Source organism: Diabrotica undecimpunctata, chromosome 7 (genome assembly GCF_040954645.1).
Source record: "Diabrotica undecimpunctata isolate CICGRU chromosome 7, icDiaUnde3, whole genome shotgun sequence".
Taxonomy (NCBI): domain Eukaryota; kingdom Metazoa; phylum Arthropoda; class Insecta; order Coleoptera; family Chrysomelidae; genus Diabrotica; species Diabrotica undecimpunctata.
This window is the reverse complement of record NC_092809.1, coordinates 111679583-111696545: the sequence shown is the minus strand read 5'-3', so window position 1 is coordinate 111696545 and position 16963 is coordinate 111679583. Positions and strand designations below refer to the sequence as shown.

The 16963-nt window shown below is 34.9% G+C and overlaps 1 protein-coding gene across 2 annotated transcripts in view; it reads right to left on the bottom strand.

Annotated features, from left to right (window-relative positions):
- The window catches only part of qless (decaprenyl diphosphate synthase subunit 1 qless), a 266443-nt gene that overhangs the window by 209503 nt on the left and 39977 nt on the right, over positions 1-16963 (bottom strand). The window contains exon 2 of one of the 2 annotated variants that reach the window (XM_072537990.1): positions 6935-6970. The exons of the other annotated variant lie outside the window; for it this stretch is intronic. Coding sequence (XP_072394091.1) covers positions 6935-6970 — 36 coding nt within the window. The remainder of the gene's footprint in view (positions 1-6934; positions 6971-16963) is intronic. 2 annotated transcript variants of the gene reach the window in all.

Below are 16963 nucleotides of genomic sequence, written 5' to 3'. Positions count from 1 at the left end.
AAAAATATCATAATAAAATCAGTTTGAAAATTGTTACCGAGACCTAAAATGCGCAGGCAAGTGGTACATTTGACCCCGTTTTATGGCTCTCTGTACCAACCCAGCTGTCCGCTCTTTTGGATTTAGAGTTTTTAGGGGCTAAATAATGTCCGCCCTGTCCGCTACCCCTTATGTATCCACTCTCGCGTCCGCCCTTTGGGATTTCGTCTAGTTATACCAAGATCTTACTCTGGGCAAATTTTCAGCCATATTATCGATCGTTAATTTTTCCGAAAACAATTACAACTTCATCCCTGTATAGCCACCCCCTGTACCACGAGGGTCGTCCGCCTGTAAGGCAAAGTCTTAACCCAGTTACAATGAATATATTCCAATAGAGAAATGTCATATTTCTGATAATTCCAAAATTTCAGCTCTATCTCTCCGACTATTAGGCAAGCTCCTCTTTCCTTTAAAGGAGACAGATAGTTGAACGATATTTTATACAATGTCTATCACTGGGTATGGATTTATTTTTGTCCAAGTTTTATATTGGTCCATTATTTCAAATGCAGTTCAAACAGACATATATTAAATTGTATGTTCCGTTTTAAATTCGTTCAATCTGTATGTTGGTAAGATGTAAATCCGTACGGGTTAAACGTAGAGATCTCTCCTTCATTTATATCAACCCCAAACTCAAATTCAGCCCTCGTAACAACCTCGCTAGACACATATATCATCGAAATTTATCCCCAAAATATTATGAAAGCTCGTGTGAAAACATGGTGAACATTATGCATTATAAATAAAACTACTTATTTACTACTTACTTATTTTACGATTTTACTTTAAACAAAATTTCATGGAGACGGTTAATGGACCATAACATTTTTATAGAATGGTATATACATTTTTTATGCTTTCTAAATTGTATTTTAGTGGTTTTACAATACATAGATCTTGGCAAGATAAGTAAGTTCATCAAAATAGTCAGCGAATGCAACAAGTACAAAATTCTGTCAAATTAAAAACTATTATACACTCTGGGCCAAAATTAACCGGCCACCTTAAAAATGGGTAATTTTTGATGTCTTATATCTCCTAAACCTGTTGTCCGATTTAATCGGGTGTACGAATCAAACTGTGTTTTTTTCTTAAAGTTTGCATCACCCTGTGGAATATTCTAGCATTTGTAGAATACTGAAATTAAAACCTAACTATAGCCTCATGTTTTCTCAACATTTTGTTTTTTGACTCATTGGCTTAAGTTGGATAATACAAAAGTTAGGTAGTTTAACAACTAGCCATGTTTTCCATCAATACAGATGATTTAACTCACTAGCAAAATTAACCTCACCACATTTATTATTGTTTTATTTAAATTACCTGTGACAGTTTGTTTCCTAAATTTGTGTCATCGAAGGATTTTTGACATATAGTCGTTGTACGACATTGTTGCAAATCTGTTTCCCTGCTAATAACAATTCTTGAACAATTTGTAATTAAAATTAACAATTAAAATTGTGAGCGATTGTGAAATTTTATATCATTGTGAGCGAATATTGTTTAAATTGAAATTTTAGTGCTTATTTATTGTTTGTGATTTTAAAAATGCCACTCGTTCCAACTGATGCTGCTAGGGCAGTGGCTTTAGTTGATGCTGGTTACAGTCAACGTCATATCGCTGGTATACTCGATGTGCCCAGAACTACGGTACAAGAGGCCATCAGACGATTTCTGGAGACAGGATCGTACAACCGCAGGCCAGGTCAAGGCCGAAAACGGTGCACCTCAGTTCGAGATGACCGCTTCATTGTCACTAAATTATTAAGAAACCACTTTTGCACCGCTCCTGAAGCTCGTAGGTCTCTTCTTGAGGTGAGAAACGTTAGTGTGAGTAGACAAACGATTAGAAGAAGACTGTCAGAAATAAACTTGAGGGCTTTTCATTCAACTGGCGCACCACAACTGCTCCCACAACACCGTAGGGCTAGACTTCATTTTGCGCGAGAATATGCTAACTGGACTATGGTGGAATGGAAGAATATACTGTTCTCAGATGAGAGCAGAATAGCCCTAAAAGGTCCAGATGGACGCCAACGTATTTATAGGCGTCAAAATGAAAGGTTTGCTGCATGCGCTATAACCGAAACAGTGGCTTACCGAGGAGGGTCAATAATGATTTAGAGAGGTATTTCTTACGAAGCGCGTACTGATCTTGTTGTGTTCGGTAGAGGCAGTATGAATGCCCAAGTATACGTGCAAGAAGTTCTCCAAGACCATGTCATGCCTTTTGCACCATTCATTGGTGATAACTTCAGACTAATGCATGACAATACACGTTGCCATACAGCAAGATCTACCCGTGAGTACCTTAATGAGGTCGAAATTCAAGTTCTACCATGGCCAGCACACAGTCCCGATCTTAACCCAATTGAGCATATCGGGGACAACCTCTAAAGATGGGTAAGAGCAAGAGTACCAGCCCTTGCATCCTTTGAAGAGCTGAAGACAGCTGAGGTAGAGGAGTGGCACAATATCTCCCAATCTGATATCCAGGATATCATGAATGGATTGCCAAACCGGCTCCAAGAAGTCCTAAGGGCTAGAGGCGGCAACACCCATTATTGATACCCAATTTTTTTTCAATTAGACTTTGATTTCCAAAATATTGTTAATTTGAATTTTCTTCGAAGATTTTATTCATTAGATTTTTACTGTAACAAATGACTTTTTTTCAAAAAGATTATTTTTTCTCTTCCACGGAGATAAAAATTGATAAAAAACATGTCTAGTTGTTACAGCACCTAACTTTTGTATTATGCAACATAAACGAATCAATCAAAAAACAAAATGCTGAGAAAGCATGAGGCTATAGTTACGATTTAATTTCAGTATTCTACAAATGCTAGAATATTCCACAGGGTGATGCAAACTTTAAGAAAAAAACACAGTTTGATTCGTACACCCGGTATACAATGAAAATTTACCTTTTTAACAACAATATTATTATAAAGATATTGTCAAGGAATAAGGCTATAACATATTAAAAAAATCGCTTAAATCGGACAATAGGTTTAGGAGATATAAGAAATCAAAAATTATCCATTTTTAAGGTGGCCGGTTAATTTTGGTCCAGAGTGTATTATGTACTGGTTTTAGTTATGAACAAAAATCGTTTTTATTAGTTAATATATTGTGAAATTCATATATTTAATAAAATATAGAATTTTAAATAAAGAGAATAACCGAATGGAGCCCCATAGGAAGGAGGAAAAGAAGACGACCCCGAAAATCCTGGAGGAACGAAGTAGACGACGCCATGAGTAAGAGAGGACTAAACGATGGAGAATGGAACAACAGAGAGAGATGGAAACGGTTGAGCGAGGGAAGGCAGTGAATACTGTAGAATCCCTAAATATATATATATATATATATATATATATATATATATATATATATATATATATATATATATATAGAATTTTAAACGAACTGTAGTACCTGCGAGTCCTAACAACTAAATGTTCAGACAAACGAAAATTTATTGAAAACGTTCATCTTTACAACTTTGCTTATTAAACCAAAGAACGAGATCTACATTACATTAAACTCTATCATTAATGTAAAATCTAAGATGATACCTAGGTAATTAAAACTATTATATACAGAAATTTTCAGCTGTGAGAGTTACTATTACTTGTCATGTACCAATATAATTTAAAATGACTAAAATACAAATTATGTTTGAAAGTACCTGTTTGCAAAAGTCTGAGTAAAACAACAAGCGGCATGTGTAACCGAGATTTAACACTGTTTTCACAATTCTAATTAATTGCAGTATTGTTTCTCCTAGGCAAGGGCAACTTTGTTTAGTTTTGAAACACCTTATTTTATCTAATTAAAATTATTATGTCTGTTTTGCACGACTGCTTAATAGTTCATACCAATTGAAAATAATTATTTCTACTCTTTGTTACTTAACAAGATGCTTTGCGCAAGGTATATGATTGTTGGTATATTTACTTAATATCAATAAATTTTTATATCTCCTCGCCCATCGAACGGCTTCCTTTCTTGTAAAACAAGGTTTTTGTAGTTGCACTTTCCAATTGAGTTTTTTTTATTTCAAAACTATTTTTCCACGTGGTTTTAATTGTACATGTTTATATGCTTTTCATTATCTCGGCATAACCCTCTTGTGTACAGCTTACAAATTTTTTACTTACATACTCAACAAACGACTCCAACAATTAACTGAATTTTAAACAAATCGTGGAATGCGACATTGATGTCCACAACACATTCATAGATTTCAAACAGGCCTACGAATCAATTAATAGAAACAAGTTATATCAAATATTGCATAGCTTTAACATCCCCCAAAAATACATCTGACTAACAAAAACAACAATGCAACAAAAGCTGTTAGAATACATAATGAGCTCACTGAGAACTTTTCAATAGTCAAAGGATTAAAGCAAGGAGACGCGCTGGCGCCGACATTATTCAACCTGTCTCTCGAATATGTGATACGACAGTAGAATTTGGCTAATTGCTGAGCCGATTTTAGGATATCTCTAACTAACAAATCATGGAAGAATTTGCACCCTGAATTACTCACTGATAATGATGAACCAGAAGCTGATGTTCCCTGTTTTTTGATTTGACTCCCTGATTTGCGAAAAAGCCCCGATTTTGAATAGGTTGAGGAGACCCAATGATCATCAAATAAGTGAGGCAGAAGCTCAAGAATGGGCTGCTGGTGGTGCCGAAAATGAGATACAAATATATGACGTATTAAATGATGAGGAGATTGTGCAAGCGGTTATGTGTGAGGACGATGAGCAAGATGAGAACAATAGCCTTGAAGTGTTCGTCTCAGAAAAAGTTGGTAGTTCAGAGGCAGTAGAAGCTTTCAACATAGCTTTTCAACGGGCTTTTGAAATAAAGTGCGCACATTATAAACAGAAGGGCATTACAGACGTTTTGAAGAAAAAACAGCGATAACCTAACAAGGAGTCCGGATTAGCGAGGCCCTACTCTATTTCTGAATTCCCTGCTTTGGTCCATAAGCTTCAGTATTTCCTTTCCAGCTCTAATTTCTTCTTGTTTTTACTAAACTCAATCTTGTTTCCTAAACATTATTTTTCATTCCCTTCTAGTTTCCATCAATATCTTCCTCTTTGCTTGGTGTCCACTTAAGATTTTCCTCCAGTATGCTGGTTATTTGTAGTTTTACGGTATCATTTGGCATCTCTATTAATATCAAATATTTGCTTTCTCACCCTGTTTGCAGTAGCTGTTTGGTTAATTCCCGGAGTATATTAATTTTATGTTCACTTCGTTACAAATGCTGGAATCCCTCGAATACCAAGCGTTGACTACATAATGTCTGCCTTATAGGATTAGTCAAAATTTTAGAGGCATAAAATCTGTACAAATATTTGACATATCGTTACGTAACATCCGAAATCGATATAACATAACCTCGAAATAAAATAACAACCAAATTAATAGCATCTACAAATTTCTTATCCGTTACAATAATGGATTGATTCAGACAAGTTTTATCTTTTGGGTGCGTCAGTACATATACTTTCACTACAACTTGGTTATTATCCCTTCGAGCGACGAATTCTACGCAATACTTCAGATGTTTACTTAAAACATGTAAATTTTACATATGATTATAATAGTTATAGAATTATATTCAACAAAAGTTTAGAAATAGTTCATATAGGTTTAAAATCATGCTGTGTTAGTAGTTTTTTTAACTATTTGAAGTTCTAGTTTGTGGGTAGTCTCCATCTGCATCTGCGCATAGGAGCTCTAACATTTTTATTGGAAATAATTATAGATTTGCAATATTGTTCTGAAGCTATTTTCTTGTGGCATTTTAAATTAATTACTATTTACATGGGAATAAGCCACAATTAAAGGTTAAAATACGTTTATTGACGTTTCAATTTCCGAAATAGGTGGCCCTACCCCGGAAACCTCCAACTATCTCTCTAGACTGCTAATAGCGTACCACCCCTGATGAGCCAATTACAAACCTGCAACTTCGTTTCAACTATCCCAAAAGCAATATCACAACTAAAAGATAACAAAGCTCCTGGAACTGACAATGCATATGCTGAACTCATAAAGCTATTTATAACACCGACGGTACACAACGACTAACAAAAATATTCAATGACATATATTTAAACGCAGTAATACCTAGATCATGGCTGAAGTCAATCTATTGCTCTACCAAAGATCCGTATCCTGCAATTATTTCCGGACTATCGGCTTAACGAGCCACGTTTTAAAGTTTTCTAAAAATCATACATCAAAGGATCTAATAGACTATGCGAAGAAAAAATCAACCGTACACAGTTTGGTTTTCGGAACGTAGTGGGTACGAGAGAGGCTGTCTTTAGCATACAAGGGCTATTTCAACGATGTTAAGATGTGAATTACGATATTTATGCATGCTTCATTGATAACCATAAAGCGTTCGATACAGTAAAGCTCGACAAGCTAATGGAGATATTAACAAATATTGGAATAAACACCTGTGATGTAAGAATTATTAGCAATCTTTACTGGAATCAAACATCGTCTATCCGTACAGAGGCAGAAGAATCTGGTGATATCAAAATCAAACGTGGGGTTCGACAAGGATGTATAATATCACCCCTGCTGTTTAACATACACTCTGAGGAAATCTTTCAAGAAGCAATAGAGGATGTTGAAGACGGAATTCGAATTAAGGGAGAATATATCAATAACATGAGATACGCGGATGACATGGTGGTATTCGCTGACAGTTATGAAGCCCGCCAGGAGTTAATGGATAAAATCACAGAAATATGTATGTATGATGATCTCTAAAAAGGAGCAGCAAATTGGAAGAATCAGTGTGAATGGTCAACCAATAGAAAGAGTAAAAACATACACCTACCTTGGTACGATCGTCAATGAAAATTGGGACCATTCCCTAGAAATGAAATGTAGGATAAAGAAAACAAGATGTGCATTTCATAAAATTGCTAAGCTATTCAAATTCCATGCTTTATCAGTACCCATAAAAATCAAGTTACTACGATGTTATATCTTTCCTATACTGTTATAAGGAGTTGAGTCATGGACTCTCACATACGCTACCTGCAAGAAAATTGAGGCATTCGAAATTTGGCTTTATCGTCGAATCCTGAAGATATCCTATACCTATACATTTTATTCTGTCTCCGGCTTCGGCACGCAATGTAGCTTTTCTTTAATAATTTTAAAGTGTTTGTTTGTCCTTTTGTAGTGTAGTGTAATGTACAATTATATGTTTATGACATTTTGTTCTTGTCAGATAGGCCGCAATTGACGAAATGCCCCTGAAGATGATCTAGGGATCGAAAGTACTTGGGCAAGATTAAATTAAACTGTGCTCGATATATGCCTTTTATTTGATCAAAGTTTATATCCTATACCGACCACGTTACTAACTAGGACGTTTTATTAAGAATGCAAAAAGGAAAAGAGTTGTTAATCACAATAAAAATAGCCAAAATCGAATACCTCGGTCATATCATGAGGAACAGCGAAAGATATGGGTTGCTGCAATTAATTCTACAAAGAAAAGTAGAAGGAAAACGAGGAACAGGAAGACGAAGGATTTCATGGCTAAAAAATCTACGTACGTAGTTCAACACAACAACCACAAATCGTTTTAGAGCAGTAGTATGCAAAATACAGATTGCCATGATGGTCGCCAACATCCCAAACGGATAGGCGCTATAAGAAGAAGAAGAACTTCGTCCCCCAAGATTATGGTAGTGGAAGTTACAAAACTGCTCTAATGAGGAACAAGATGCTCTAGTGTGAAACAGTGGGGAGAAAGTGATCTTAAGAACAACCTGTAAAAAATGGGGATGTGGGAAAAATAACATATCTTGTTATTAAACAAAATAAAGGAATCAGGCGGAATGTCGGGCAATACTGCGTTCCAAACCGACCGTATATATGAATCTACGTATCAATAAAAATTCCAAGAACAATTCAGCAGGCTGCACTAGAAGCCCTATTATTTTAACAACATCGTACTACTTTTCTGCAATTGTATGAAAATAAATCACATGTCACATGCGTTGAACACTAACCAACCAAAGCCTGTAGAATTTCCATACAGTATATCCAAGAGAAATCCGTGCAGACAGAAGAAACGTAATAATGACAACAAGCTTAACATTCAAAAGATCGGGTGATCTAATTTTGGGGGATGGGAACTAATTATGGGTATATAATACACTATAGTCGTTGAAATCTGTATCTTTTATAGATCTAACCTAGGAAAAATCTTTAAATTACCATAAAAAAGTTGATAGTTTTTATTTAAAGCACAGAGTTTGTGGAGTTTATTAAAAGAAAAAGGTTTGGTACAAGCGAATCACGAAGCAAGTCTCAGAGACAAGTAGTGTCTCACTTAATGCAAGAAGCAGAGAAAGAAGAAATGTATAAGAAATATCCTAAGGTAGTGATCTTGGAGTGGTATCTCGTATTATTAGATACATAACAGAAAAACCTGATTATACTTAAGTTACCAACTTTAATAAAGCCTTAGCTCTCAACAGTATTCTCTGACGAACTAGAATTTCGAAAATTCTTTATTGCTTGGCAATATAAAGACTCTGAATGGATTAAATGCCAACATAAATCCTCTATTAAGATCAGTATTGTAAAAAAGACGCCAGTATTGATAAATATCAACCTTCGAAATGAAGGGGAAACTGGTATAAAAAGAAAATCTTACAATTAAAAAATTTAATAGAAAAATAACAATTTCATGCTGTGTGCTTATACAAACTGCGACATGGGTTAACAGTTAACGATTAACTTAGGTCGGGACAGTTTATCGCTATTTAATGTAACCTTCACCCAAATTTTATAATGGTATTTATAAACAACAAAAGATTCATTATGTCTTAATTTGAGGATGTTAAAATTTAAGTAGACTTCAGTTTTTTTATAATAAAGATCCAAGATATTAGAAGTTGCACAAGATATGCACGGTTCTCAAGGATCCGTTCTAAAACAGCCACACCAAGAAAGCTACTCGCAGTAGTACAAGCGCTTAAATATATTTTGAGCATTTTAAAAGAATTGTTACATAAGACGATGCAATTTGAAATTTAGATAAATCTTTGAATAGTTAAAGGACGACAATGGAAGTAAAAATATATTAAAAATAATCGAACAAATCAACGAAAAATAAAGAACTCGAGACTGATGCGTCAATTGAACTATCCCAAAACATAAAAATATAAAATTTATTTTATTCTAGTTTAATGAAATGTTACTATCTACTATATTTAATGGAAATAAATCATAATTTTAAAAAAAAATATATTAAAGTATACCTATTTCATGAATTTGGGGCTATTTTGGATTAGGGATGAAACCTTTGACTTAAACGGTAGGATGTACTAAAAAAGTTAATAGCACATTATTCCAATAGTTGAAGCACTGTCGAAGACAAGCAAAAATACGGCTTTAACTGATAATGTATTTTAAATTCATTTAGGGAAATATACAATTATTAGTGTAAAAATAAAATAACATTAAAAATAAATTATATTGTTTAACACTCAAAATTTTTCTTAATGAAGAAATGAAAACGGGTAACCACGAATTAGATTCACGCTCATAATCACTGTCGTCGATATCTTCATATAGATTGTAAATTATGACTGGGTTAATTGCTTCGATGCGATTTTAACGATTTCAACATTCTTCTAATTAAGTTTTCACATTTCCACACACTTTTTCCCAAATTGCATATTTAGCAGTATTTATTGCTTCCTGCCATGTTGTTTCCAAAACTGCTGCGTCACTGTAGCGATACGTTCAATATAACTATCATAGTAAGTTCTGCAAATTCCTCAAATATGTTCAATTGGATTGAATTCACAATGGTAAGGAGGCAGTCCTAACACATTATGTCCAAAATTATGTATAATCTCGTCTACTATAAATAGTTTTGGTTTTTTATTCTTTTTGGGTATTTAACTGGAGTATTTGTTAACCATTCTTTTATTTTATCCACTGACCAGAAATTTGTTGGTTGCTTATTTAAAATTTATCGAATGGTATAGGTGGGGGTAAAGTGGTAGAATGCGACAACGTGGAGTTGGTTCCAGTTTACTGCACTTAGCCTCTTCCACTCAAATCCGACTCTCACCAACAAACAAGTTTACTTGTTTCAAAACTAAGAAAATAAACGTAATATGTGTAAAGTGTGGAAAAGCGTTCCATAAATCATGCACGGCACGGGATTGGGCCGGAAAACCTCAAATTTTAGATGAAACGAGTGTGATTTGTTATGATTCTAACATAACCTTAAATAGTGGGGATGGCATGGAAAATACGATCATTAATTTGCTAAATGAACTAATTTGTGAGTTGAGAAGTAAAAATTAAATCCTACAGGAAAATAATAAGCTGCTATGGGAAAAAATAAAAAGCATAGAAAAAAAGTTACCAAAAAATTCCATGGAGGTAAAAAATGCCGCAAAAACTAAGAATAACAATAGCAATCCATCCATTTTAAAAGAACAAAATGATGTCACAGAGACCACAAGCCACAAGCTCAGTTGACGCAGTCACGGAGCAGCCACTTTGTTCTGTGGATTTGTCTAAGCTGCCACTAAAACCAAGAATATCAAGTAGTTCAATTGCACCCGTGACGCCTGTTAAAGAAAAGTCACCTGATTGAAGATGAAAATGATAAATAGAAAACCCAAAAAAAGAGGTTTTTACAAAACAACTCGTCCAATACTTATTAAACGACCAGTTCCATTCCAGGGAACCAATGAGAGTGTTGAAGGTATCCTGCGTGTGACCACAAAACATGGCGATTTTCCTGTCAGGTTTCGATCCAAAAACGGAAGATCAGAAAATACTTAACTACCTAAAGGAAAGAAAACTGAATGAAAACGTTATCTGCGAAAAAATGAAAACCAGGACAGATAAGTACAAAAGTTCATTTAAAATTACTGTTCCAGAACTAAAAATACCTCATTTAATGCAGCAAGAATTATGGCCGAACGGTATAAGTTTTAACCATTTTCAGAATGTACAGAGGCACCCCAATGTCAAAATATAGTCTACCCACACACCAAAAGAAATTCTCAGTAATCCACTTAAATACGCAATCAATTAGAACAAGTATTGATACCATTAATTTTAATTTAATACCATTTAATTTTATTCTAGAAGAACATGATAAATACTTTGCTCTTTGTTTAACTGAGCACTGGAAAACAGAAGAACAACTGAGGGACTACAATGTGAGGAATTTTAAACTGATCTCTTCATATTGTAGAAGCAGTTCACAGGAGCATGGTGGCAGTGCGATATACATCACAGAAACATTTATTGCAAAAGCCCGGAAAGATATATCTCGTTCATCATAAAGAACGGTGTTTGAGTGTTCCACTGCAGAGGTGCAAATTGATAAGGACAAGATTGTAATCCTATCCATCTACCGAACAGAAGACCCACAAGTTTTAATAAACAAATTAGTCCAAATAATTTGTGATTTAGTTGACAAGGACTCCATCATTTTTCTGGCTGGTGATTTTAACTGAAGATATGCGGCTTAAGGGTGCAAAATGGCCAGACACATTAAAAATTTTTTTGAGCTCCTTTGAGTGGAGAAGGCACCGCAATGCTGAATTGGTAACTCTGTATGGCACTGAAAACATCGTCAGACATATAAAAGCTAACCGGATAAGATGAACAGGTCATGTGGTAAAATCAGAGAAAGGCAGCGTGCTAAAAACAGTGTTTTTTGAGAGACCAGACGGTAGATCAAGAGGCCATCCCAGAAAAAAGATGGAAAAATGATGTTGAAAGTGATTTGTCTAGGATTGGGGTACAACAATGGGAAATGGATGCGCAAAATCGTAGAAGATATTATCTTTTACTTTATTAGTAAATAAAATAACTCTACCAATAAGATGGCTTGCACAAAGTAAGTTTTAACAAAAAATATGCAACGTAGTCATAAATCATAAAAAATTTAGATAATCCCGGTTCTTTGCGCTCAAACCGGCCCTGTGTGTGTGACTTTACTCAAAAACGTTAATCGTAAATATCGCTGGCATTTTAAATAAGAAGTTAATCTATAACCTCTATTTGGTATATTTCGCAACATGGAAAGTGATTACGACGTACAATATGGAAAAATTACTGATGAACATTCAGCAATTGATGATGACCGGCGGCTTTCGGCGGCTAAAAAGTGAAAATTTCATTAATAATTCAAGACTTACGTGATTTTGGAAACGGCGGAATGTATTAGATGTATTGTTTGAACATTTTGTAAATATTACTAGGATCTTAAGAAATTTATTCGGAATGTGGGTAAGACGACCACAGGTCTGTTAACATTGAACTTAATAGCAACTGGCCTGATATATATTTATCTATAATTACCAAAAATATTTAAAATGTAAATTACTGATTTAGTGATATAATGTTTATATTCTTCATATAATAAGGACATGGTTTCAAAATGATTGCTATGTTTAATACCTTACTTATAATTATATTACCAATCTTTAGCCATATAAATAAAGTAGGACAATTAGAATGGCGTAAGAATATAGTATCGTATTACAACAGAAGAGGATACAAAGCTAAAATCACAAGACACTAAGACAAGACGAAGCTGGCAGTTTTTTCCTTAAGCAACTAATTGAACTGCCCCCTCGCAGACTTTACACCTGGAAGACGCCAGCAGACTCGAAAGAAACAAATGTAAGAAACCAGATCGACTTCATTGCCATACCAGAAAGATTCAGAAACTCAATCACATCAGTAAAAACCTATCCCGGGGCTGACGCTCAATCGGATCACAACCCAGTGGGAATCAAACTAAAACGTATAGAAGGGAAGCCTAACAAAACCAAGATAAACATTAGAAAATTAAAGGATCCCAACATTAAACAACAAGTACAGGAATCCTTAAGAAGAAACATTGGAAACTTGAGTGAACCCGCACAAGACGCAGTTGCTAAATGGGAAGAAATAAAAAGAGCTGTTGAAATAACAAACAACACACTTCTGTTACAGGAGCGCGTAAAGAAGAAAGAATGGATGACGGATGAAATCCTTGATATGATGGAAGAAAGAAGACAACACAAATGCAAAAATCAAGTGAAGTATCAAGAAACAAGTCACAATATAAAAACAAAGATAAAGGAAGCGAAGGAACGCTGGCTGAAGGAGAAATGCGATGAAATGGAAGAGTGCGACAGAAGATATGACTACCACAACATGCACAAAAAGATCAAAGAATTAACAACTAAAAAGAAAACCAATAATCCCCACCCGACACTAATAGACGCAGACGGTAACCTTATATCAGACGACTTGAAGCTCATTGACACATGGAAAGATTACGTAGAGCGACTTTTAACGATAAACGCAGAGCGACAGTGGACCAAAATGACGACATGACTGGACCCGAAATACTAAGGTCTGATATTGTTCTGATATTATATATTCTAATATATAATAAAGAAAATATAAATTGAAAATTTATATTTTCTGATATTGAAAATATAAATAATATAAAATATTATTTATATTTTCTAAATATAAATTAACTAAGGTCTGAAGTGGAAAAAGCCATTTCATCGCTAAAAAACGACAAAACACCAGGTCCCGACAACATACAGGGCGAGATCATAAAACTCCTATGCGAAACGGATGACCACTTCCTCGATTTTCTGACAGGCCTTTTTAACACCTTTTACGACAAAGGGGAGATTCCGGAGGAATGGCTTCGATCGACCTTTGTAGCCATACCTAAAACACCAAATGCAAAACACTGTGATCAACACCGCTTAATAAGCTTGATAAATCACATTACCAAAGTTTTCACCAAAATCATACACAATAGAATATATAAAAAATGCGAAGCAAATATATCGGAGTCACAGTTCGGATTCCGAAGCGCATTGGGCACAAGAGAGGCGATCTTCAGTCTGCAAATTTTAATTCAAAGATGCAGAGACATGCACAAGGACGTCCACTTGTGCTTCATCGACTTCTCCAAGGCGTTTGACAAGGTCAAACATGATAAACTCATGGAAATGCTCAGGAAGATGCATATTGATGGCAAGGATCTGCGCATAATAACCAATCTCTATTGGAACCAAAGTGCTGAGATAAAGATGGGCAACTTACACAGTGGGAAGATAGATATTAAAAAGGGTGTACGACAGGGATGCGTCCTCTCGCCGCTCCTGTTCAATATATACTCTGAACAAATCTTCAGAGAAGCACTGGGAGAAGTTTCGGAGGGTATCAAAGTAAACATAGAGGTAATCAATAATATTAAATATGCTGACGACACAGTTATTATCGCAAATGACTGCAACGAGCTTCAAAGACTCATACAAAGCATACACCCAGCAAGTCAAGAATATGGTTTAGAACTCAATACAACCAAAACTAAATGCATGCTCATCAGCAGAACACAACAACCTCCGATGCAATTGACATTAAACAACCGAAAAATAGAACAAGTGGAGACATACACATACCTTGGAACCACAGTCAACACAAAATGGGACCAGTCAACAGAAATAAGATCACGAATTGAAAAAGCGCGAAACGCGTTCAACAATATGAAAAAGTGGTTCACAAGCAAAATCTCAATGGAACTAAAATTAAGACTGGTCAAGTGTTATGTCTTCCCGGTCTTATTCTATGGAGCAGAGGCATGGACCACAACGGAAGCCACCCTGAAGAAACTAGAAACCTTTGAGCTGTGGATATATCGCCGTATTCTTCGGATATCCTGGACAGACCACATCACTAACATGAAAGTAATGCAGAGAATAGGCAAAAGCAAAGAAATAATCTTCACCGTAAAGAAACGGAAGCTTTAGTACTTCGGACATGTCATGAGGCATACTAAGTACCGGCTGCTACAGTTAATAGTCCAAGGAAGAATCGACAGTAGGAGGGGACCGGGAAGAAGACGACACTCATGGATGCATAACCTGCGACAATGGTTCGGACTAACATCGACCGAACTGTTCAGAGGTGCCGTAAACAAAGTCAAAATAGACTTGTTAATAGCCAACGTCCGAAACGGATAGGGCAAAGGAAGAAGAAGAGAACTAACTGAAACTTAATTGAGTAGAATAAACTTGCCTACGTATATTTTATTGACTTAGTAAAAGCATTTAAGCATATCCAATTGAAAGATGTCATACAACTCTTCGGAAATTGCCGTTCTGTTCCAAAATGGCGTGAAAGTGGCTATGGCCGCATAGGCATTTTCATACTTAAGAGCATTGATTATCAAATAATTAACATTAACAACGGAATAGAAGTAATACAAGTATGCGCAGTTTTACTTAATAAAATAATATATCTTTTTGGGTCAATATATAAACCATCTGACATCAGAGTAGAAAAACTTATTAGATATTTATTTAAACAATTCTGTTATTAATAAAACAGTTTTTCGTGGTGATTTTAACGCCCATCGTTACATGTGGGGTCCGATCCTGGATGAACATAATGGTAGAATATTAGTCGAAAGCATAGATTTTTTCGAACTAGTCTCTCTAAATGACGGAACACCTACTAGAATTGCCCCAAGTGGGAATCATTTTACCGTTGATTTGACTATCACCTCAGCTACATTAGCAAATCATATAAACTGGTCAGTATACTCCGACACATTGGGATCCGATCATTTTCCTATTAAAAGAGAACTTAAAACTAACCCTTCCCCATTCCTAATTAACCCATTAACAAAATGGAACGACTGCCGCGCTGACTGGAAATTATTTCATACAGATTTAGAGAAACAACGGTTAGTATCAACCGATAATCTTTCAAACGATGAGAAGACAGCCCAACTTTTTGCAGCTCTCTCTAGTTGCTTCAAAATATATGCCCATAAAAAAATCTTTTACTTCTTTAACTCCAAGGCCTTGGTGAGATGAGGAATGTACATATATAACTAAAAAAAAAATCAGAAGCCTCGAATGCAAAGCGAATCGAATGCAAAGTAATCATAATACTTACATAAACTATAAGAACATTACAGCTCAAACCAGACGACTATTTAAAATAAAGAAAAAATGTAGTTGGATAATTTTTTTTAATAGTTTGAACAAAAGCACAAATCCCTCAAAAATATGCACAACCGTAAGATTAATTTCCAATCATTTTCAGTACAACAAAAAAGCTCAATTTTCTGAAGATCTCATTAAAAAGATGCTAAATCAACTTGCACCTTCATCTGCTATAGGTAATACCATTGGTAAGAACAAAGAAATTTTTCGTTTTATTACTAATATTGATTCCGTGTCAGAATCTTTTACTTTTTCAGAACTAAAGTTTGCTCTAAAAAAAAGCAGAAATAAAGCACCTGGTTTAGACGGTTTCACATATAAAATATTGGACAAATTGGCGTTAAGTGCTAAATTAAATCTTACTCTTACAAATCTTTAATAGTTGGTGGTTGAAACAAGAATATAGCTATGATCTTTATTATCATGAGTGACCAAATTCTTTGAGAGGCTAATAAAAAACTACTCGCATATAAATTTCGTAGAGGTCGAAGTATCATTGATGCTGTCATACATTTAGTTACGAATATTCAACTCTGCTTTTCAAAAAACCAATTTATGCTATGTTTGTATCTAGTTTTAAAGGGCGTATACGACGTGGTTAATTTGGATACATTATATTAAAAAATGGTGGCATGTGGTATTGATAAAAGATTATTTGTAAATTATTAAATTTGTATACGAACAGAAAAATATATTTACGTGGTCATAAAAATGTATTACATGCTCCAAGAATATTATATAAAGTATACTACAAGGCTCAATTCTAAGCCCTTTATTATTTATTATTTATACCAGAGATTTGCATGTCTTGATGGATGACAAATGTAAAATAATTC